Source organism: Grampus griseus (genome assembly GCF_964374135.1).
Source record: "Grampus griseus genome assembly, chromosome: 7".
NCBI classification, from domain to species: domain Eukaryota; kingdom Metazoa; phylum Chordata; class Mammalia; order Artiodactyla; family Delphinidae; genus Grampus; species Grampus griseus.
The window spans coordinates 71,679,944-71,704,328 of NC_139001.1; the positions used below are offsets into that span (position 1 = coordinate 71,679,944).

Here is a 24,385-nt window from a genome sequence, read left to right on the forward strand (position 1 = left end):
TATCTTCTTGATTCATTAAGATAATATGGGTATTATGATGTAAGTGAATAGACCATGAGATGATTTAAGAAGAATAAGAAGTTAATATGCTAATTTTCCTAAAGTTATGGCAACACACAGTTTTATCAAGTTACTGTATTCAAATGACTATTATTATTATTTGTGTGTGTGTGTGTGTGTGTGTGTGTGTGTGTGTGTGTGGTATGCAGGCCTCTCACTGCTGTGGCCTCTCCCGTTGCGGAGCACAGGCTCCGGACACGCAGGCTCAGCGGCCATGGCTCACGGGCCCAGCCGCTCTGCGGCATGTGGGATCTTCCCGGACCAGGGCATGAACCCGTGTCCCCTGCATCGGCAGGCGGACTCTCAACCACTGCGCCACCAGGGAAGCCTTATTATTTTTTTATATAAGCATATTCTGCAAGTCTATTAGAAGAAAATTTGGTATACTTAACATTATTAAACTTATTTCATAAACTGGTATTTTAAATTGTATTATTTTTATTTATTTCATATTTTATCTCTCTGAAGAACATGTATTTCTAAACTTATTTCATATTTTAAAAAAGTATTCCTGAAAGTTTGACTTATTTTAAGTATGTTTAATTCTTTTGCTTAATTCCACTATTTAATATTGTAAATTAACATTTGTCTCCCTCCCATAGATATGGAGTCTGGAGAACGGTTACCGTCCTCAACAGCCTCCTCTGCTACACCAACTTCATCTTCTATACCTTCTGTGGCTTCATCAGTTTCAAAAGGCGGCCTTTCCACTGGAGCTGCTTCACTTAGCTCTACAATCAACCCATGTGGTGAATACCCTTTATTAACTCAATTTTAGAATGCCATCCTTTTACTAATTTGCATTCATAGTGTTTTATTGAACTCTGAATCAAATGTTCTCATTACATCTGTTGATCTGTTGGACAATGGCTAGGTTAAACATTTAGTCTCTGCTTTTTCTGTATTTTATGAGCACACTGGAGTAGCACTGCTTATTCCATGTTTTCTATGATTTTTAGAAGCTTTGAGAGTTTCATTTTAATATCTTCCTTTGACCATTTTAATTAATAAATTAATACATGCAAACTCTTTTAAAACAATGGACCCATGAGGGAGTGAAGAAATATAAAGGAATCCTTGATGGTAAGATAAGGTCCCAATGCCATGGACCATTTGCCCCAAATTTGCTTCCAGTATTCGAAATGACCTTCACCAAACCCCAGCTATCCTAGTTCACAAGATGTATACTAAGGCATATCATTTACCTGATGGAAAATATGTTTAAAGTTTTAAATATTTTGAAAAATATTTTAAGATATTTGACAAATTTTTCTTAAACATGAATGAAGTTTATACTGCTAAAAAGGGAACTTTATTTCAGTAGTGAAAATATCCTCAGTTTTAGTTTTATGTGGAAGGTACTTTTATTTACCCCTCAAAATCACTTTTTTCCTAAACACGTGTTTGGATATTTGGTAGAATACATTCTTTTTTTCAACCTAAACTTGATTAACTTATTCCTTTATCACTAGGAAGATTTTTAATCTTAAATATATTTTATCTTATAGATTATTTCATATGTTTAAACATTAGAACTAAATGATATTTTACTTTTTAAAAATTAGATTTATAATTTTGGGTAAATGAAATACATAAATATGGAATGTTTGCTGACAAAATACCCTAGCAAATTGTCAAATATATATTTATTGAATTATTCTGATTTTTTCCAATCAATGGAATGACAAGGATGTCATTTTGTCATTTTATCAGAACAATTTTCTAACATTTTCTTAGTGATTATAAAATAACTAAAATAAAATACCATTACATTTAAAAAAATAAATAAAATTCCTGTTCTCCCGCACCTTGTACAATCTTGGTTAAGGCATTCATTTAACAGCTTCAACCACATTTCCCTTGTGTATAAAATGATGGCTATATATAAAATGATGAATGCCTTTGATGATATGCTGTGTTCAAAAATAGTGATACCATGGTTGGCATTTTACCTTGTTTCTTTGTCTAAATGATTGCACACAGCTGTACTTTTGTAATTATTCTTTCGTGCTTTTTATAACTCTTCTCCTTTCGTTTGTGTCAGCTCCTTTCATTGTGTTCCTCCCATCTGCTGTCTTTGTATTTACTTGTGAATTTGTATTTAAAATATATAATATTTCTAGGGAAATGTCCTTTTTTTAATGTTGAAGCTTTCACTCCTTGAGTACAGAGCCTTGAGTTTTCTGGACCCTTTGCTACCACCTATTTCTCACTTAGTTTTCTGAATTAGTGACACTTGAATTGCTTATGATTCTGAGTAGTCACCTGTTGGGCGCTATTTTTTGTTCGTGGTAGTTGAGAGTTGCAGAAGGGTGGGGTATGCTTAGTTGCTGAATAACATCAGAAATTTCCTTATCTAGAAAGGAATTAGTTTTCGTCATTTATTTGCAAGTAAAATAGGTTGTTGAATTTTTATGTGGAGATACTTAAATTGAATGAAACTATAGTTTATTTCAATGTTTATTCCAAAATATATCACTTATTAACACATTATATCTTTAATACCTACAGCATGAGTTTTTTCCTTTCTAAGAAAATTATTTTTTGTTTTTAACATTTGCAGTGTTGTGGTTTATGTTTAAAGTAGAGCCTTACAAGGCATGGAGAATGCTCAGTTGTCCTGCATAATTCAGTTTATCATATTTTCCTGTCTTCTCTTATTTGATTCATTGTTTTTGGCCTAGTCGTTGTCTGTAATTTTCTCCTTTTAAAAGTAAAATTATAGAATGATAATGCGCCTAGCCTCTTTATTTTAAACAATTTGAATCTCCTCAATGTTTTTGATGTATAGAAACAACAAAAAAGAATTTTCATATGTAAAATGTCAAAACCTCACCAGTTCTTTAATGGTCCCTTTGAGGACATTCTTTTGTTTTAAACAGTTATTTTAATTGGCCTTTCTCTGTCATCTTCATTAATGATATTTCTGTAGGAATTCTTCTGAGTTACAAAGGATTTAATTCAAGCCTACTTTCGAACTTTGAATGATCAACTAATTTCTTTTGAATCAACACCTTGTCAGGGTCTGGGAGTATACATATGTACTGTTACTATTATGATGGTGGTAGAAGATGTGAGACTCCTAGGTCAGAGATTTTATTACTATACCATAGCAAATAGCATAAACATCATGTTGGCATTGGCTCCCCATGTCTCCCAAGTCCCACAGGGGCAACATGGAGGGGCCCAGTTGAATCTTATACATATAGTGGAGGTTGTGTCACGGCTTAGGCAGCCCACTGCTTTTATAGTAAATGAAAGCAAAGCCGCTCTTTGTCTGGAAGGAAATGTCACTTCATCCATCAAGGTTGCTCACTGCAGTCCTGAGAAATGGCCCAGTTTTAAAGAGTGGTCAAGACCTTGCATTCTTGGCAACAACATGCAGGGACCTTGGAGGACTGTCTCTCACAACACGCCTTTAATTTTATTACAGTAACTTGGATAGAAAATAACACTGCAATAAAGATTGATTAATCTAAGGCTCTCTGCATATAGTGGGTCTTGTCAGTCTTAGAAGAGTTATATTTCTTTTCCCTTTAAAGTATAATTTTTAAAAAATAACTTGCCTACTTCTAAATAATTTTGGACAGCTTTCAATAAATATATTGGCATAATAAACAAAACAATTAACTAAAATATTAAAAGATAGGCTCTAAAAAGTATAAAAGTATTAGCCAAGGAAAGCCACAGATATTGAACAAAAAAATTAACTAATTAGCTGTTAAGAATAAAAAGAAAACATAGTGGGCTACATGGCTCACATACTAGTGCTAGTGAACATATCAGTTCCTGGTTCTGAGTGGTTTGGGGAATATACCACTAGAATCTTTGTATAAAAGGCCGCATGATACACAATATCCTATATGCCAATTTCATAAGTATTCAGACACTATTTCACATATTATCTCTGAGTGAAAGCTGAAGGAATAGTATTTCAGCATAGTTCCAAAATTAAACTTTACAGAGTGGATTTGTTCGAGATTTGTGGTCATTTGACCTAATACAAACAAAGCATAGAACTTTGAGAAATTTCAGTTATAGTTAAACTGTGCCATAGACCAGTGGTTTTCAATCCATTTTTGAGGTAGAACCCTTCAAACAAAACTTGTAAAATGCTGAATATATAAAACAGAGAAACTGTTTAAAACTTCTCTCATTAAAGCTGGGGTATGCCTACTTTTCTTTTAAAGTTAGGGACTGAATTACACATGTACCTTATGCACAGGCTCAGCGGCCATGGCTCACGGGCCCAGCCGCTTTGCGGCATGTGGGATCTTCCCGGGCCGGGGCATGAACCCATGTCCCCTGCATCGGCAGGCGGACACTCAACCACTGCGCCACCAGGGAAGCCCCACACATGTATCTTAATTGCAGGCCTACCTCTGTAGAACTGTGCCAAATCATGGTATATTGAGGAAATAGCAAGTTGATCAGTCAGGCCTCAACTTAGGGTATGTGTCAGTTATGACAATGATTAACTATGAATAGGAACACATGGCAAATACACGTACCAGTCCATAGATCCGCAGTTCTGAGGTGGGTGATGCCATCACAGACCTGGGCTCCTAATTTTATATCCTGTCTTCTGAGGTATGGGACCTTCATGCTCACGTGTCTTATCTCATGGCTTTTAGAAGGCTGATCCACCTACAGCCCTGTTTTCCAGGAAGGAAGAAGGTGGAGTAGAAGAGGGCAAAATTTGTATGCCAGCTTACTTTGACCCCTTTTAAAGAGCTTTCCCAGAAACCCCATCCAGAGATTTCCACTTAGTATCTCTTTTGTCGGAACTATATGAATGGTAATCTCAGCTTCAAGGAAGGCCAGGAAAATTAGTTTTTAGCTGAGCATATTGCCATCCTGAAGAAAATAGAGGTTATTAGTAAGGAATAAGGAGAGAATGGGTAGCCAGTATCTGCTATGGCTAAATGGAACAGAGGGACAGGAGATCAAGCTGGGGAGTAGGTTAAGGTCAGATCATTTAGAACTTCATGCACCATGTTTAAGAGTTTAGACAGAATGATGTATTGACTAAAAGCAAGGACTTTGCAATTGAAAGGCCCTGAAATTGAATCTTGGCTTGTCCACTTATTAGCTGTGTGAATTTGGGTACATTAGCCCTTTCTGAACTTCGGTACCTCATCTATAAAATAAATATGATACCCATTTTATAACGATAAATGAGCTAATGCCTGACATAGAATAGGTGCCTAGCAAATTGTAACCTTTATTTTTATTCATACTTGATCAAGTGGAAGGATTTTAATGCTTTGAAAATGCTAGCATGCTAGCAGCATGTAGAGCATCAGTTTGCAATAAGGATGGGACTAGAGGCAAAGAAGACCATTAGAAGGTACTTAAATTTATCTGGGTGAGAAATGATAAGGGCCAAAATTAAGGAGTTATTGGAGATGGAGAAAGAAACAAGGTTCCAGAGATATTTGGGGAGTAGATTCTTATAGGATATAATGACTGGATTTGGGCAAAGGGATGTTGAGAGAGAGATTGAGAGAGAAACCCTGACATGACCTGGATAACTGGGAGAAGGGTGATGTAATGAGAAATGTGGAGGAAGAATACGTTTTAAAGTGTAAAAGGGTCATTTATCTTTTTGCATGTTGCATTTGAATGGACTGTACATCCATGTAAATACTCTTGGTAAATATTAGAGTTGTTGCCAACTTTTGCCAGTTACAATGTTATGACCATCATTATACGTGAATCCTGATGCATATGCATACGGTTTTGAAGATGTCTTCAACTTTACCAGTAGTACCAATTTATTTTCTCATCAGCTGTGTATTATAATTCCTGATGCTTATCATTCATGTTGACACTTGTCATTGCCAGACTTTTTGATTTTTGTCGATGAATATGAAGTAGTGTTCATTAAGGTGCCTTTTAATAAGTTTATAGCTTTTGGGGTTTTCCTCTCTTTTGAAGTGATTGTTTAGGGCTTTGGTGCATATTTCTATTGGGTTGTGCATCTTTTTCTTATAGATTTGTGAGTTCTTTTTATATTTTGGATGCTGGTCCTTCTTTCAGTTATCTTTGTGGGAGATAGCTTTTCCCACATGGTGTCTTTTTTTATTCTACATTGTCTTTTGATGAAAAGAACTTCCAATTTTAATGTTGGCAGATTTACCAATATTTTTATTTATGATTATGATTTTTGTCTAAGAAATTGTCCTCTACCTCCAAGGTTATGCATATATATTTTTGAGATTTCACTTATCTCTCATTTAATATTACTTTGAAAAGTATATGGTTATCAGATACCAGGCCAGTTGTGATAGACTGAATTGGCTTTTTGGTTTTGGAACTATCACCAGTTGAGATTGTTGTTTGATGTATCAGTGAGTTCAGCTAGAGATATCATAAACCACTGATGCTATTTTAAGCAGAAAGATTTAATACAAGGAATTAGGTACTTATAAAATTATTGAGGAGCTGACCCCTGACCCCCATGAGTGATTTCAGAGCATTACTGTTGAATTGACCTGCTTAAGGAAATTACCTCTAGTTCAGTCAGGACACCATTGTGCTAACTGGTGGCTCCATGGATCATACCACCTCAGTTGCAATCCCGTGATCAAGAACCACTGACATAACAGGCTCCAGGGCTGTTCTGTGCTGCCTGCTAGATCTGCACCAGCAAAAAGTATACCTCATGTACTGCCAATCTAACAGCTTAACTCAGTGCCAAATACATCTGATTGGCAGAATCTAAATTATATCCAGAATACTGGCTGCAAGAGAGACTGGTAAATATACTTTTTAGCTGTTCAGCTTCTGCATCACAGGAAGGTACACTAAAAGGAGGTTGGGGCACATGTTAAATTATGAGCCAGTTATCTATCCATTTCAGCTCATCTGGTGATAGCCCCCCTGCCATATCTCCCCACCTTTGTATTATAATAAACTCCTGATACCTATACATGAACTTTATTCCACCTTCAGTGGTTCTTTTCTCCTGAAAAAAATAGTATTTCATTAGTGCATCTAGTAGCTCATATATACTTACTACAGATCTCTTTTGGTATACTATTCTATGTAATAATATAAGTTAAACCAAATAAAATAAATACTTAACTCAAGACGATATGGCTCTTAACTGTCACAAAAGCAAATACCTATCAATTCTTTTTAAAGATTGCAAAAAACTTTTCAAGGACTCCGTTCCTCCTATACAGTATCATTAATTTTTCTGTATTTATTGGATCATGTCCATTAGTATAAAAGCATGCTCATAGTATCTCCCATCGTAAAAAATAATACACACCAAAAACCCTTGCCTCTTTCACCCCAAACACTCTTCTGGCAATTACTCTGTTTTCTCCCTTACTTTATAACCAAACTTCTCAAAATACATAGTTGTATGTGCTTTATCCTTTTCCTCATCTTTTATGTATATCTCAGTCCACACCAGTGTCACTTTTCTGTCCTCATCTCACTCAACCTCTCGGAAGAATTGACACAATTGACCAGTCCTTCCTTCTTAAAAACCTTTTTTAGGGAAGAGTTTGTATCAAATTGATAATATTTCTTCTCTAAAAGTTTGGTAGAATCCACTCTGAAGTCATATGGGCTTGGAAGATTGTTGTTTTTTTGTTTGTTTTAATGTTGTTGTTGAGGATAATAAATCAGGAGTTCAACATTTTTTTTGGCCATGCTTGTGTGGGTTGTGGGATTTTTTTTTAGTTCCCCATCCAGGGATTGAACCCGGGCCCTCGGCAGTGAGACCATGAAGTCCTAACCACTGGACCACCAGGGAATTCCCAGGAGTTCAACTTTTAAAATAGAAGTATAAAACTATTCAGGTTATCTTTTTCTTTGTGAGTGAGCTTTGTTAGTGATGTCTTTCAAGGAATTTGTCCATTTCCTCTAAGTCGTTGAATTTACAGGTACAGAGTTGTTCCAAATAGTACCTTATCCTGGGACTTCCCTGGTGGCGCAATGGTTAAGAATCCTCCTGCCAATGTAGGGGACATGGGTTCGAGCCCTGGTCCGGGAAGATCCCACATGCTGCAGAGCAACTAAGCCTGTGCGCCACAACTACTGAGCCTCCCCTGTAGAACCCGTGAGCCACACTACTGAGCCCACGTGCCACAACTACTGAAGTCCGCGCGCCTAGAGCCCATGCTCCACAACAAGAGAAGCCACCGCAATGAGAAGCCCGCGCACCACAACAGAGAGGCTCCTGTTCGCCGCAACTAGAGAAAGCCTGCACGCAGCAACGAAGACCCAACGCAGCCAAAATATTAATTAATTAATTAATTAATTTTAAAAATAGTACCTTATCCTTTGAATGTCTGTAGGATTTGTAATGATATCTTCTCTTTCATTATTGATATTAATAATTTGTGCTCTTTTTTCCTTTTATTAATCTTTTTGACAAACTAGATTTTGGTTTCATTGATTTTTTTTTCCCGATATTCTGTTTTCTGTTTCATTGATTTCTGCCCTTTATTATTTCCTTCAGTTTTTCCATGGATGGGATTTCCTCATCTTTTCTCCTAATTTCTTGAAGAGAAAACTTAGATCATTTATGTTAGACCTTTCTCCTTTTCTTATATATGCATTTAATGCTATGAATTTCCCTTTTAAATACAACTATAGCCACCTCCCACAAATTTTGATAGTTTTCATTTCATTATCATTCTAGTAAAAATATTTTCTATTTTCCTTTGTGAATTCTTCTTTGATCGGTTGTTTAAAAGTCAGTAATTTAACATTTAGATGTTAAATGTTTCAGTTGATGTCCATTTTAGTTTTATTGTGGTCAAAAAGCATACTAATGATATGTGCTCTGTTTTTTGGCTTCCCACTGCCACTTTTGCAGACTGGCCCCCTGTGGGTCGCGACCTCTGTGCCTGTGAAAGTTGTTGGGTCAGCCAACTACGTGGCAGAGATGCTTCTCTTTCTCTTTGTGGTTTCCTTGCTCCTAAGATTACCCCTTGATTTCCAGCTGCTCTGCCAGCTTTCGACTCTGTTCTCTGACACTTCAGCCTTTCTAATCAAGGTGAACGTATGCACTCAATTAAGGAATACATCAACTTAAACAGATCTGCTGTGTGTAGCTCCGACTTTCTGTACGTTCTCTCCTGGCTATGTTGTGGTGCCCCACGCACAGTGTACTTTTAGCTAGGCACTTGGAAAGTTTAATCTCTGAATTTGAGTCTCCTTCTTTCTGTGGTTTGATCACTGCCAAGATTTCCCCTTTAAATTTCCTGATTTCCTGATGTTTTCTTAGCCCTGGAGTCTGACCTCTGGCACCTTTAGTTGATAAGCCTGTTGTTTCATCTTCCACTGTTTTCTGGAGTTATAGCTGTGAGGTTTAGACAGCAGTATCAGACCAGAAAGCCACAAAGTCACACTTCTCACCCCTTCTTGTTACCATTTTTTCTAGATTAAACCTTCCCCTGACTTTTCTCTGCTTTTGGATGCTTTGCAGTATCTTTAGTTTTGTTGTTGTTGTTTTTTGATATTTATTTGGCTGCACCAGGTCTTAGTTGTGGCATGCGGGATCTTTTAGTTGCTGCATGCAGGCTCTTAGTTGCGGCATGCGGGATCTAGTTCCCTGACCAGGGATTGAACCCCCGGGGTCCCTGCATTGGGGGTGTGGAGTCTTAACCACTGGACCACCAGGAAGTCCCTTGTTGTTGTTTTAAATCACATTTTTAAAATTATTTTCTGTGGATGATTTGTGTGGCCACTTCACTACTACTCCACCATTACCTGAAGTTGTCCCCCGTAAAACGAATCACTTTCTTTTTTAAAAAAATTTTCACCTGAGACTCCAGGGGTGACGTGATACAATCTAGCCAGTCCAAACATCATATTTCCCACACAACGATGGTTAAGTGATTGGTTAAGGAAGGCACATGAGACTAATCAAAGGCAGAGAGATTCTGTTCTAGGATTTTTACTGGGACTGGTGAGGGAGGATACCCTTTTGTCCCACAAACCTAAAAGGAAGGGCCTATCTGAGGAAGTAGAGCCAAGAGACGAAAGAGAAATTAAGTCCCAGTAAGCTTTCAGCCAACCTTCTTTATCTGAAGTGTGCCTTTTCCAAATGCTTGTATGTTATGTGAATCAATACGTTTACCTTTCACTTAGCCATTTTGAGCTGGATGTTTTGTACTTTTCAACCTAATTGATATACCCTCCATGATCGAATCCCAACTCAGGGTCTCAACCATGTTCTCTCTTTGTCTTAGAGGAACTGCATAAGGCTGATTTTCATGCTTTGTCTCAGGTTAAGTGTCCTGAGACATTAGAGAAGTCTCCTCTGTTCATAGTGTCTAGGTAATTGCTCTACTATTACCTGTTTTTGCACCTAGTAATTTCCTCCATAATACTCTTAACAGTTTATAATTATAGATTTGGTGTTGTTTTACTTATTTGTCCCTTCTTCTACATTTAAAAGGCAGGGACCATATGGTTTTTTTAATTGATATGTATCCAGTCAGTGCCTGGCACAAAATATATGCTCAAGAAACAATTGTTGAAGAAAGGGAGGGAAGGAGAGGTGAACTCTCAGGAATAGGACTTGCAAATTAAATGATAAATTTACTCTAATTAATAAGTTTTCTAGGCTGTATTATGCTTTGCTCTGGTAATACCAAATAACTGTGCTGATTTTAGTTAGAGATGGGCATTATAAGCCACAGGGTAAAGAATCTTAAAAGATCAGACCTTACTGACGAGGCATTGAATAAATAAACCCTGAAAATACAAAGTTATTAATTAGAACTTCTTATTTAAAAGATGGAGCTTACATTTACAGTCAATAGAGAATTGTCAAGAGAATGAGATAGGCTTATTCTTGAGGGTTTGGATATAAAGCCAAAGTTCTAGTCTCTTTGAGTATTTATATTATAGTATGAACTATTATAACAATAATTGTTTTTTAGTTTTCTATATTCTAGATATCTCTAAGTCACAAATAAAGACCCTGGAATGTTCAACTGTCTAGCTTTTTTTGCCTTTCAGTAGATTTATTTAATGAAGGGTTTGATCACAAGGCACCAGGTATTTTTGAAATATATTTTACCTAACTTTTAAAAAAAAAAATTATTTATTTATTTATTTATGGCTTCTTTGAGTCTTCGTTGCTGTGCGCAGGCTCTCTCTAGTTGTGGCGAGCAGGGGCTACTCTTCCTTGCGGTGAGTGCGCTTCTCATGGCAGTGGCTTCTCTCATGGTAGAACACGGGCTGTAGGAGCACGGGCGTCCGTAGTTGTGGCATGCAGGTTCAGTAGTTGTGGCTCACAGGCTCTAGAGTGCAGGCTCAGTAGTTGTGGTGCATGGGCTTAGTTGCTTCACAGTATGTGGGATCTTCCCAGACCAGGGCTCAAACCCGTGTCCCTTGCATTGGCAGGCGGATTCTTAACCACTGCGCCACTAGGGGAGTCCTTACCTAACTTTCATGAGTAGAACTTCAGAGTTTTAATTAGAATTTTATAGGTAAATTACTAAAGAAAGGTAATGCCTTCAAATCAACTAAGTAATCTTAAAAATGAACCTAGGGTTATGGATAAAATTGTTTCTTCCTCCCCACAAAAATATGTTGAAGTCTTAATCCCTGGTTCCTCAGAATGTGACCTGTTTGGAAATTGGGTCCTTAAAAGAGGTAATCAAGTTAAAATGAGGTTATTAGGGTGAGCGCTAAACCAAAATGACTGGTATCCTTATTAAAATGGGGGAATTTAGACACAGAGATGTGTACAGAAAGAAGCCCATGTGAAGACATAGGAAAAAATGCCTGAGGTTACCAAAAGTTAGGAGAGAAGGATGGAACAGATCCTTCCTTAGTACCTTCAGAGGGAGCATGGCCTTGCCCACACCCTGCTTTCAGACTTTTGTAGCTCCAGAACTGAGCCAATAAATTTCTGTTGTTCTAAGTCACCCAGTTTGTGGTACTTTGTTATGGCAGCCCCAGCAAATTAATATATGTCTTTTATTTTAATGCACATTTTAATGCACTACCATTTTTGATGTAGCTGTACTTTGCAGGTTGTAAACTAGAGGCTGATTTTGCAATGCTGTAAAAATATGCTGATCGTTTAAAGAACTAGAGAAAAGAGTTTAAAGACATGTTGCAACAAGTTTATGTAGCAATGAAAGGTGTGTTTTTCAAAGTTGGTTTTAGTAATTTTTGTTCATTATGGGAAAACTAAGACTTCTTTATTGAAACATAAGTAAAATAAGATTTTAGAATTAGATTGTTTTCACTGTTATTTTTTATATTTCATTATAAAAATAAAGTACATCTATATTTGAATATAGAAACATATATAAAATATAGTGTAATTTTAGTATTTTAATCTGTGAACTCTAAATTCTTTCATTAGATCTAACAAAAATGCTTTTTTACAAAAGAGCAGCTGCTCCTATCTTTGAAGAATAGCCATTTGCCTGAAGATTGATACATATTGGCTGAACTGAATCAAAATCTTGTTCACCATGTTCAGTGTTATGTAGAGTAGTAGATTTTGTTCCCAAGGCTACCTAGACTTTTTTTTTTTTTTTTTTTTTTTTTTTTTTTGGCTGTGTTGGGTCTTCGTTGCTGCGTGCGGGCTTTCTCAAGTTGGGGCGAGCGGGGGCTACTCTTGCTGCGGAGCACAGGCTCTAGGCGCGTGGGCTTCAGTAGTTGTGGCACACGGGCTCAGTAGCTGTGGCTCACCAGCTCTAGAGCGCAGGCTCCGTAGTTGTGGCGCACAGGCTTAGTTGCTTCATGGCATGTGGGATCTTCCCGGACCAGGGCTTGAACCCGTGTCCCCTGCAATGGCAGGCGGATTCTTAACCACTGCGCCACCAGGGAAGCCCTACCTAGACTTTTAATGATTTTTTTTTTCTAATGAAAAGACTGTTTGAAAGGAAATTAGTAACTTTATATTGAATCCTGGCAGATACTAACTTAATCGAGTGATCAAAGTTAATATCACCAGCACCATATAGCAACATCACAGACCCCAGATATGTTGTGCTGAGGACACATTGGGTACTCTTCCCAATCATGTTTAATTAACCTCTTCTAATCATGAGAAAGCATCAGACAAACTCACGTTGAGATACATTCTACAAACTACCTGACTAGTACTCTTTAATGTATCAAGGTCATGAAAGACAAGACTGAGGAACTGTCACAAATTGGAGAAAATTAAGGAGACACAGTAACTAAATGCAATGTGAGATCCTAGATTGGATCTTAGCACAGGAAAATGACACTAGTGGAAAAACTAATGAGATCTGAATAAATTCTTTATTTTAGTTAATTAATCGGGGTTAACTTCTTGGCTTTGAAAATTATTTTTTATCATATAAGATATTAACATAGGGGAAGTTGGAACTCTGTACTATTTTTGCAACTCTTATAAGTCTAAAACAATCTCAAAGCAAATACTTAAAAATAAAATGAAAGACTTTATTTCCATACCATGCTTTTCTAATGTTAAAATGTAAAGGTTAACTACTAAAAAAGTTATGAGAATAAAGGAATGAATTGAAGATTATTGGGGGGAATATTTTGTCACCATTTGCTATAGAATTCTTTCTGTTCTTTAATCAAAGTTCAAGTTTGTAGAATTTGTACATTGTTGAGTTTCAGAATATTTAAACATTAAGATATTTAAGAATTTTAATATATGGGCCAATAATTTGAGCATTTCTTTAATTTACAGTAATTTCACTTTGTTTATTACACTCGGTTATTACTAGTGTTAAAGTACTCTTGTAACCTATATTTGAATGTGCTACCATTTTTCATGATTAACCATACTTTGCAGGTTGTATACTAGAGGCTGATTTTGCAATGCTGTAAAATGTGCTAACAGTTTAAAGAACTAGAGATAAGAGTTAGAAGACATGCTGCAACAAGTTTGTGTAGCAGTGAAAAAGTAAAGGCATTTTTAGCACACAAAAAAACAGCATAGGTAGAATTCTGTCATAGTAAGCAGTCTCCTTGATTTTTTAAAAAAGATTAGATGCTTTAGGATACTTATTCCTTATAATCATTTTGTTTTAATTTGCTATTTGGGCTTTTCCTTATTGATAGGAGATTTGTCCACTGGTAGTGTAGGTTCAAGACATTAGTACAGTATTTATATTATTTTGTTCTTGTGGGAGGGAAAAACCCTTATTGTGTCACTACGTGAAGTTCATTAATATTAATAAAGACACTTGCAGTTACCGTGCATTGCTACTGAGACACTGGCATTTTGTGTAACTGCTTTTAATCACTTACATATAGATTGGCTAGTACAATCTGAAAAGCTCTGCTAAAAAGTAGTCAGCTTACTATAACGTAAGTTGAGGATTTAGACATTACAGACATATATTTTCATTATGCAGTACACGCACATTGTTACCTGTCAGTTAAAATGGAAACTAATAAAAGTTGCATCTATAATATTGAAACTACGCTTGAATGTTAATATCTGTAAAAAAGAATAATTATGGTGTTCTAAAACTGTTTTCATTTTATGATGTAATTTATCAGTTTGCAAATGTGTTCTTTGAGCAAAATTGAAGAGTTTTAATCATAACAGGTTTTTATTTGGGAGGATCTTCTGATATTAGGTATATTAATGTAGAAAAAAGTTACTTCTCCAAAAGGAGGGCATGCTAACATCCAAATAATTTTATTTTTGTAGTCATAAATCTAATAGAGCTGGTTTGGCTTGTGTTGTCTTTTGTTTCCTATAAGAAGATAGTCTGCTCTTTTGTTAATACAGAATATGCTTTGTTGTAAATGTAGTTGTAGAGTTCACTGAGTCATCTCCAGTCTGTGATCAAAAATCCCCTTGTGAACAGTGGCTTGAAGTTTCAAGACAGTTGGAGAAGGCGAAGGGCATTGTCCTGGCAATGAAACCAAAGGGTGTAACCGAAACAGCACCCTCTTGCTGTATAACAAGATTAAAGCCACAATATAGATGTCATTAAATTAGCTTCTAATTACCCAAAGAGCTTTTAGTAACATTGTGAATGCTTTTTATAATTGGAACAGAGAAAAAATGTGATATATTGTTATCACTTAAAAATGACTCCTGGTTATTCTAGCTTTTTAAAGGAAGAGAGAAACAAAGAATTGAAAACTACCATTTTAGAGTTATCCACAGCAGGTATTATTATGAAGTATTATCCCTGCAACTGCTAACAGTTTGCTTTATACAGTGTTTTGTACAGAGTAAAAATGATTAAGAAATGATTCTTTCCTTTATAACCTTATACTCTAGTAATGGTATGATGAAAGATTGTGAATAATCATGAATATTCAAAGGAGGTCCAAAACATATCTGTCTGGGAGATTCAGGAATACTTCTTGGGCAATATTTTTTTGAGATGATTATGAAAGGATAGTTAAGGTTATAAAAGGCAAAAGAAGTCAAAGAGCATGTTATATAAGCATGGAGGATCTGAAGAAGAAGAAATAATGTGACCCAAAATACAACAGTGGGAAACATTCATTAAGCACCTGTTATATTTCAGATTATGCCAGATATTGGGGATTACCGAGATGAATGAGATTCAGTTTTGCTCTCAGGGAGCTAAAATCCTAGTTTAGAATTCATGTGCATAGAAGTGATAGTTAAAATAGTGGAAGCCCATGAAATGACTGAGGAAGAAAATATAAAGAGGAAAAAAGAGACAGTTGGACAAAATCTTTAAGAATCTTACATTTAGAAAAAAGAAAACCCAGTAAAGTGGACAGTAGTATTATGGAAAAATATAGTTAAGAAGAACATCAAAATAATTCCATGACCCAGAGCTTAAGGATAAACATGGGTTTTAATAAGGAAGAGGTAATCAGCAATGCCAGATTTATAGAGACAGGTTAAAAATGAGAAGGGCAAAGATTAATGGAATCTAGTGGTTAGGAAAACTTAAGTTCCTTTACAGACAAAATGGAAGGGAGGCTTGGACTTGGCACAGCTATTAAAGATTCTGAGAAGTGAGGAGGAAGTAGACATACAAGTGTAAGAATTTTCTTTCAAGGTTAACAAGGAGAGATGCCGAGATGGGATTGAGAGGGAAGGAGATAGATAGGGTCAAGGGACTGGTAGAAGATTGAGAGAGACCAACGGTCATGCTGAGAAATAAGGAAACGGAAATGTGGAAACCATGGTTAGAGTAAAATTTAAGAATTTAAGAACTTGGAGGTGGTAGAATTTTATGTGATCAAATCCAACATGTGGCCTAAATGGAATCAAGGAGAAATAAAAGGCCAAATGGTAATTAAAAAAAAAAAAATTAGGACCCAGGGTTGGTGACATGTAAGGCAAAAGGAAACTAGTAAGAATCATCCTTGCAAGTTTATATGAAAATTCAGGACAACTTCCTATTCTGATGAAGCCCTTTGGAATCAGTCCCATGGATGTGCCTCTTCTGCTCTTAATGAGTAATCAATTCACTCAACAGGTATTTATTGTATATCTACTATGTACAAGACACTGTTTTAGGTATTTGGGATCTGTTACTAAGTCCTGTATGTGACAGTACCAGTTTATAATATTAAAATATTAACTAACTTGTTTTATACATTGTGGTATGAAAAACAGTCTTACACTATTTCAATTATGTTCAAACCATTGAGTTCCTTAAGACTAGGGATTATGTCTTATTCATCCTTGTATGCTAATTACTAAACGTAGCACCTGGTGCTTAATAGATATGTTCATGAAATGTGTGAATTATGGAAACTGTTGAATAAAGAACAGTAATTCTGGAAGGTTTTTACATGGAATTAGTAGCTGGCTTTTTTTTTAAAGGCAGTGGCAAAAACAATACTAAAATTATATGTAGTATTACAGAGCCTTTTAATGAGAAAGATACACTTTTGTATCACTGACTTCTATATTCTTGCTATAAAGGCAAAATTTAGTAAAGATTATTAAATGTAATATGAAATTATTTCTCTTCTGTTGTATAACTTTATCCATGTAAAGCAAAGAAAATCTCTAATGTGTGTTTTTAATAATGCATGGTATCATTGTAATCATTATAATGTGGGCCTGATATTCTTTACTAAATACAGACGTGAACCTTTTCTTACCAACAAGGAATAGGCCCTATCGATTCTGTTGTCACTCGAGTACTTTCTATGCTTTAATTATCTTCAAAAGTTTTATAAGAAAGAATAAGAAAATAGAGTAAGGTAGCTTCTTCGTAATTTTGCTAGGCATAGATATAACTCTGTGAACAAGACTATATTTTTTTCCCCAGTTTGAATCTATGGTGAATAAAGCTCATATTTTGTTGAAATTTTATATTCAGCTCTTTCTAGATATCACTCTTTTTAGAGTTAAAAAAAAGAACTTTTTAAATTATCAAGTTGTGTAAGATCGATTCTTAATTATTGCTGCAAGAGTGACAACTTCATTCAGGTATTACTCATGTTTTCTGTTCATGAGACTCCAAGGTTTAAGCTCATTTATTTCTTCACAGTTAGAAAATTAATGTTTTAACTATACATCTAAGAATGCTGCTTACTAGCAACTATTTCTATCAGTTTCTGACCCTTTATAATTTTAATGTGTTCTGAATTTTTATAATAGTTTGTGTAGTTTTGAGCTTACCTCACAAAACTTTTTGTATTAAGTCACTGCTACATTAACTTCAGTGCTAATTGCAGTCTAGAATTCTGATTACACAAAAGTACCAAATTCACAGATTTTCTGTTTAGGCTTTGATGAACAAAAACTAAGATTGGCTGACTTAGAAAATATACTCAAGTTTGTATCCTTCCCTTGTTCTCCTCCCTCAGTTTCTTTGTGAGCCTTCCTTGTAAAGGCACTTTGAGGATCTTCCCTATGAGATCTACTTATTGCTTTGTTATAGTGGGACCTCAACCCTCAATCAGAACTTTTTACCTTGTAGGCTAATGTAAGATATACTTGATACAATCTATTTAAATGTTACCACTTCAATGAAAAATATAGTGTTATTTCAGTAAAGAATATAGGGATTATATTAGTCAATGAGAGTACACTGTGACCTCTTTGATGACTTCCTCTTAGTTTTCAGCGAATAAAAAAGCAAAGAGGAGGGATTTTGTTGATAACTAAATGATAACAAAAATATACTTATTTTTAAGTTGTATTTTTTAATTTACTTTAAACATATTGTATTGAAACTATATTGTAGTGCATAGTCAGGTCTGATATAAACAGGATAATAAAGAAGCCTTATGTTTATTTTAACACAGAGCGCAATAGCTTTCATGCAGTAAATTCTTAAGATAGCCTGGAGTGTGGGTTTTTGATATTCTGTTTTCACAGTATCAAGCCAGGGAAACTTAATTATTTCCCGGAAGTAAAAGGAAGATTTCCAAGTATTAACAAATCTTCTGCCAAATCCCTACAAACTATGAAAAATAAGTTGTATTTTTGATGGTATAACACTGCAACTTGGGGTTATGACACTTAGTACTAGATTCTCTTTAGAGTAAACGTAGAGATTGAAAAACTACACATTTGGATTGAATATCAACTTTCTATCACAATGTTTAAAAATGATTTTTATATTGATAACCACCCTCGGATGCATTTAGAAATAAATTAGTAAGTTTATTTATTAAATCTTTATGCTGTCGTATACATTGCCTTATCAGGCTAGAATATAATCCATTTTTGGTATCAACTCTCCTCACTTAAAAGATGTTCGATGGAGAACATAGCTTCAATTCTGGCACATGGAAACTAGGAACTCTTTGCCTAGAGTGTATGACAGTTTGAGTAATGAATTGGTGACAGATTCTGGATTTATTTTATTGATTTTCAACTTCTATTAACTAGATGTTTTTATCTTCCTTCTTATGAGTAAAAAATTTTGATAAAATATTAATGTACATGTATTAGCAGAAAGTTTGCCTCACTTTGGCAGGTCAAACTTTACAATTAGTGAAAGTTATGTACTTAAAGCGTCATTCTCAAATCTCAAAATTCAAAGTAAATAAGGTTATACCATTCGTTTTAATTATTTTTAGAGTACTTTCATGTTTCTAGAAACATTCTGCAGGGTTTGAAGAACAGAAATGCAAAAGAAAAAAGGTATAATAAAAATTTAATAGATTATTATAAATTTTAACCCACTATGAACGCTGAAATCAGATAAATCTCATCTGTTTTTTCTAGTACAACTTTAAGTGTGTTTTTTTCCCTCCCAGGACATTTATTCAGAGCAGCTGGGGATCACCTGTTTAACCTGTCCACAGTGTCGAGTGCCTTCCCAGTGGTCAGCCACCCAGTCTTTGGTCTGCATTCAGCCAGCTCAGGGCATTCAGAATTTGGTGGTTTGGGGACACTTGGTACACCCACAGCCTTAGCTGCACATCCCCAACTAGCGTCTTTTCCAGGTAAACATCTGTTACAAACAGTGTTCAAGGAAAGGAGGAAAGCTTGAAAATGTTCAAGCAGTAGTTTGATAATTAACTTGAACAAAAAGAATAGTATTATGCCTGGTATATTAAAGCTCTTGTGCAAGAATTAACTCAGTCCTTTTTATCCTGTGCAAAAAAATAAAACACTCTGTGTGCTAGGTGGCAGCACAACTGACTAGGTATTCAAGTGTTAAGCTAGAAAAATAGGCATCTGCCACAAAAGTGAGTAATTAGGCCAGGTTTTCCTCATGCTTTTTATTGAAGTAGAAAAGTATATGTATGGGAAGTATAGAGTTTGATTAATTATTCTCAGCTTTATTTGATTTTTTAAAAAAATATTTAACTTACAGTGGAAAACTGCAGTCCAGTTCTTATAATGAATACACTTTTATTTTGAGTTCTCATTTCTCTGCATTTATAAGTAAGATGAGCTTGGCTCTTAAATTTCTATTTTTTTCATATTTCATTAAAACAACCATAGATTTGCACCACTTGTGTGGCAGGAAGACCAGAATTATCCCAAATTCTACAGATTATGAGGATTCAGGAGTTCAGTAAGACACCAATTAAAGCTTAATTCAGACAAACATGCTGTAATTTCTCTTGTTATATTATTTTGAAAGTCTAAACTTTAATGTGTTTCCTGATTAACTTTACCTTAATAAATTTTAGTTAAGGATGCATGATTTACTGTTATAGAAAGTAGTTTAAAAATTAGAGCATAATTCAGAGACAAATAGATCTGAATTTAAATCTGGCTTTGTTACGTTTTAGCTGTGTGACCTTGATTGAACAAGTAATCCGACCTCTCAGCCTCAGTTTTCTCATCTGAAAAATGAGAATAACAATAATAATAATAATAGTATCTGCCTCTTAGGGTTCTTGTGAAGATTAAAGGCAATAAGCCATGTTTAGTGCTGAATGCAGTGTTTAGCACACCTAATTAGTATGTAATTGGTAACCATCATTGTTTTTATTCTTGTCGAGTGTTTCTTTAAAAGGAAACAAGTATCTTGTTTGAATTATATATGTAGAATGGAAAGTTGGCTAAGTATATATTTCAAGTACTATTTCTTGAGTCATATTATTTCTTTAATTCAGAGAGGAGATAGTAATGTGGCTAGAAAGTTAAAACAAAGTCTTAAACTAAGTCTTGACATTTGCTTTAAAAATACTAATAGGAATTTATTTCAGTCAGTTTTGAGCATGGTTGCTTAGCAAGATGAGTATTCAATAGGTATTTGCTGAAATATAGTATTGCTGAATAAAAAATTAAAATAGATAATAGTAATATAGATAGTTGCTAGTATCTTAAATTTTTAAAATTGTTTTATCATAGTTTATTATATTTGATATAGTTTGATATATAAAGTATTAATTACTTTTGAGCATTTCTAAACCACAATGTAATTATTGTATAATTAAAATCAATTATCTTTTGCACTGAAAACATGGTTAACAGGTGTAAAGAGTTACTCATCTCAACTTCAATAATGTTGATACTTCCACTGTATAGAAAAAAATTCTGATAACTTCCCTAGCCTACATAAACTATTCACTCATTCATTTCTTATACAAAGTTCTTTGAGCATCTACTGTGTTCTGTGCAGTAGGCCAAGCACTGAGGAATATACTAACATAGTATATGTTATGTTGCTTATAGTTTTTAGGAGATAGATAAACAGACAATTACAAGACAGAGTCTTTAGTGGTAAAAGTATGCCTGTATAAGCATACTTTTTGCCAAGTGAACAGAGACTATACCTTGTTTTAGAGGCCTCATTTGTTTAAGTTGTACGTTTTGTATAACTTAAATTTACATTTTCTATGATTAGTTTTATTCAAAAGGGTAACCAAAATGCCAAAAATTTTAAATCACCTACTAAATAGATGAAGACACACAGGAAGAAATTACTAGGAATTTTAAATGAGAAATAGTTTATTTTTAAATATTATCCACTTCTAAATGTGTCTACATTTCAGATGACTAAATCAACACATGCAAATTACTTAATGGATATTAGTATAGTAAAGTTTTTTATATTGAAATAGTATTTCACGGTAAGTTCTTTTAAAACATTTATAGTTTTTAATCATTATATTTTTATATTACCGTGAATTTTCATGAAGTATCTGACTATCAAGTTTGAAAGATTTTTAAATTCTCCTGTCTTCTGTGTTCAAATTGAGATTCAGTATATCCTCTGAAATATTAGAATCTTTCAGTTGAATATGATTAATGTTTTTACCATGCAGTTACTGCCCTTGAATACATTTAGAAATTCATCATGTGCTGGTTTATGTGATTCTTATTTTGTATATTTCATTTTATCAACAAGCTAGTTTGTGAGTGACTAAATTTTGTTTTTTTGTTTTCTTAAATTTGGAAGAGAAATAAGCTCATCACTTGTCAAAAATTCTGTTATTTCCCATGAATTATTAGACATTTATGAAGCTTGTGATCAGAAGCGCTATCTTTTTCATCTTTTTATTTAATTGATCTTATTTACTTGTATTTTTCCTCATGGTGTCACCTTATTTATCATGTACACATTTTCCAGTTGTGTTTTTTTCTAATCCCTATTGTGTGCTTATTTACCATTGACATTCTAAGTACATTTTTATGTTGTTTCTGAGTTTGATTATGTCTAAAATATTTGAGTCTTATTACACTTTGACTGCCTTACCGATTTGTGGGTTGTTTACAAAGTCTGAACATTCAACTGTAATGCTTTAATTATAGACTCTATTTTAAATAATATGAATATTTCAGGAAACTGAAGTTTCCTTTTTTATCAGCTATGTAGGACCTAGTTTTCAAACCTATAAATAACAACAGATTCCAGCTGTGCTAATACAAGCCCCAAATACATAGTTTTTCTTCCTATCTACATACAGTTCTTTCATCTAAACAGTAGATAAATGATTTATGGTTTTGTATAGTTATTCTTGGTTCAGTTCCCATCATTCAGCCACTGCTGAATATACATTGGTGTCATTTCACTAGCAGTGCCTTCCTGCAGTGCAGAAGAATAGCTTTTGCAGTTTTCTGCTTATACTGTTTTTTAGACCTTTCAGAATGTCAGTTACCATGAACATTTCACTTTTTATTAAGCTAAACTTTTGTCTTTAGCTAATGAAGGTGCACATCACTTAACATCCTATTTTTAATAAAGAGATATTCCTAGAAAAGCTTTAAAGATCATATAATACAGTACACTGACAATATTGAATTTTTCCCATACTATATTATTGGGGGTTTTCCTCTAATTTTTTCGTGGTTATCAAGTCAATGAAAAGTAACCTATATCTCTTGGAAGATTAGCCTGAAAGGTAATAACTGATTTGGTAATCTAGCTGGTTAGCCAATTGGAAAATATTCTTTCCGAGATTTTACATGGGGCAATACAAGACTGTCCATTGGGTTATTTCAAATTTCTTCTTAATCTTCACCCTTCCCTAAATAATGTATTCTATAAAATTTGTCTTCTCTCCTTTTCTAAAAGTTTTAACTAAAAGCCACTGTTTGAATATCTAAATTGCATTTGATGATTTTCTACCATTTGGTCATTTTACATTGATAAAACATTGTTATCTGTAATTTATGAGAGGAAGTATAAATAAAATTCAGGCTTTCTTCATTAACTTTAAGGGGAGAAACTATAAATCTTTTATATTTTAATGTGACTTAACTTGTTTTAAAAATCTTCTTTGAAGCACTTTTCATTGCTTAGACACCACCCCCCCAAAATAAAAAGGCTTACTGATTTTGCTATCTCTATTGTTTTGAGTATAGGATGTTTTCTTCCAAAAATGCATTTGAGATATGCTGGATTACAGTGGTCTTTGTATTATTATTTAAACCACCTGATTTATCAAAGCCAGCTTTATATTGTATGTAATTTAAGGAAATTCTTAACATAGGTTGTAGATGGTAACCTTAAATTCTAAGGTTTTAAAGTAGATTAAAATAGTCTTAAATATTGTTTCTTTACTAATTTAGAAAAATTATGATGTAAGTCATCAAAGAGTCACAGTTCTTTAATATACCAAGTTTCCCATTTTATTTTTAAAACCATAGACTACTTTTGTTCTTCATAAATTTGAACTCAAGGAAGCTGCTAAGTGAAGATCCTTGGATACTGTCTTAATGAGCAGAATAATGAGTGTATAACTTCTAATCAGCTGTCTTATAATTAGAAAGATGATCAGAACTATGTGTAATTCAGCAATTCTGTTCCAAGATGAAATTTGAATTTTTTTTTCAGGAATAAAATATAAAAAGCACTGTTAAATTAGCTAGAAAGTTAATTCAAATATTTTTGCTTGTTTGATGTTTGACTTTGAGGTGCAGAATGGTGGCGAACAACAGATGTTCATACGCGTGCAGGGGCAACCTTCTTTCCACCATTACTGGGAATTCCACCACTGTTTGCTCCTCCAGCCCAGAATCATGATTCTTCTTCATTCCATTCGAGGGCTTCGGGAAAAAGTAATCGAAATGGTCCTGAAAAAGGTATCCATGTTAACTTTAAGTGAAGTACTACAAATCCTCCATTTCAATACCTATTTTTAATAGGGTTCACATTTAGTAACAATTATGGGGCATTGTGCTAGACACTTTCACATTGTCTTGCTTAATCCTTATAATAACTCTTTGAGATTGGAAGCATTGTCATTTTGCAGCTAAGGTTAAATAAGTTATTCAAGGAAGCACTGTTTACATGTTGACATTGCATAGCAGAATTTAACCCAGGTTTTCTAACTCCAGACTCCACTGCTTTTTCCTCTGTATCTCATTACCTCCTTCACGTTCACTCAATAAAATATATTACTTTTTCTGTAATTAAGCATTAAATTAATTAAAACTAATATGTTAGTATGCCTTTTTCTTTTAAATTGTCATGAATATTTCATAGTTGATAACTGTTGTTAGAATACATTTGCA

General features: G+C 34.4%; 1 protein-coding gene across 1 annotated transcript in view; it reads left to right on the forward strand.

Annotated features, from left to right (window-relative positions):
* Nucleotides 1-24,385, forward strand: part of BAZ2B (bromodomain adjacent to zinc finger domain 2B) — a 381,122-nt gene that overhangs the window by 247,991 nt on the left and 108,746 nt on the right. The window contains exons 4-6 of the mRNA XM_082658005.1: nucleotides 663-809; nucleotides 19,225-19,413; nucleotides 23,786-23,953. Of these exons, the coding sequence (XP_082514131.1) occupies nucleotides 665-809; nucleotides 19,225-19,413; nucleotides 23,786-23,953 (502 nt within the window). The 5' untranslated portion in view covers nucleotides 663-664. The remainder of the gene's footprint in view (nucleotides 1-662; nucleotides 810-19,224; nucleotides 19,414-23,785; nucleotides 23,954-24,385) is intronic.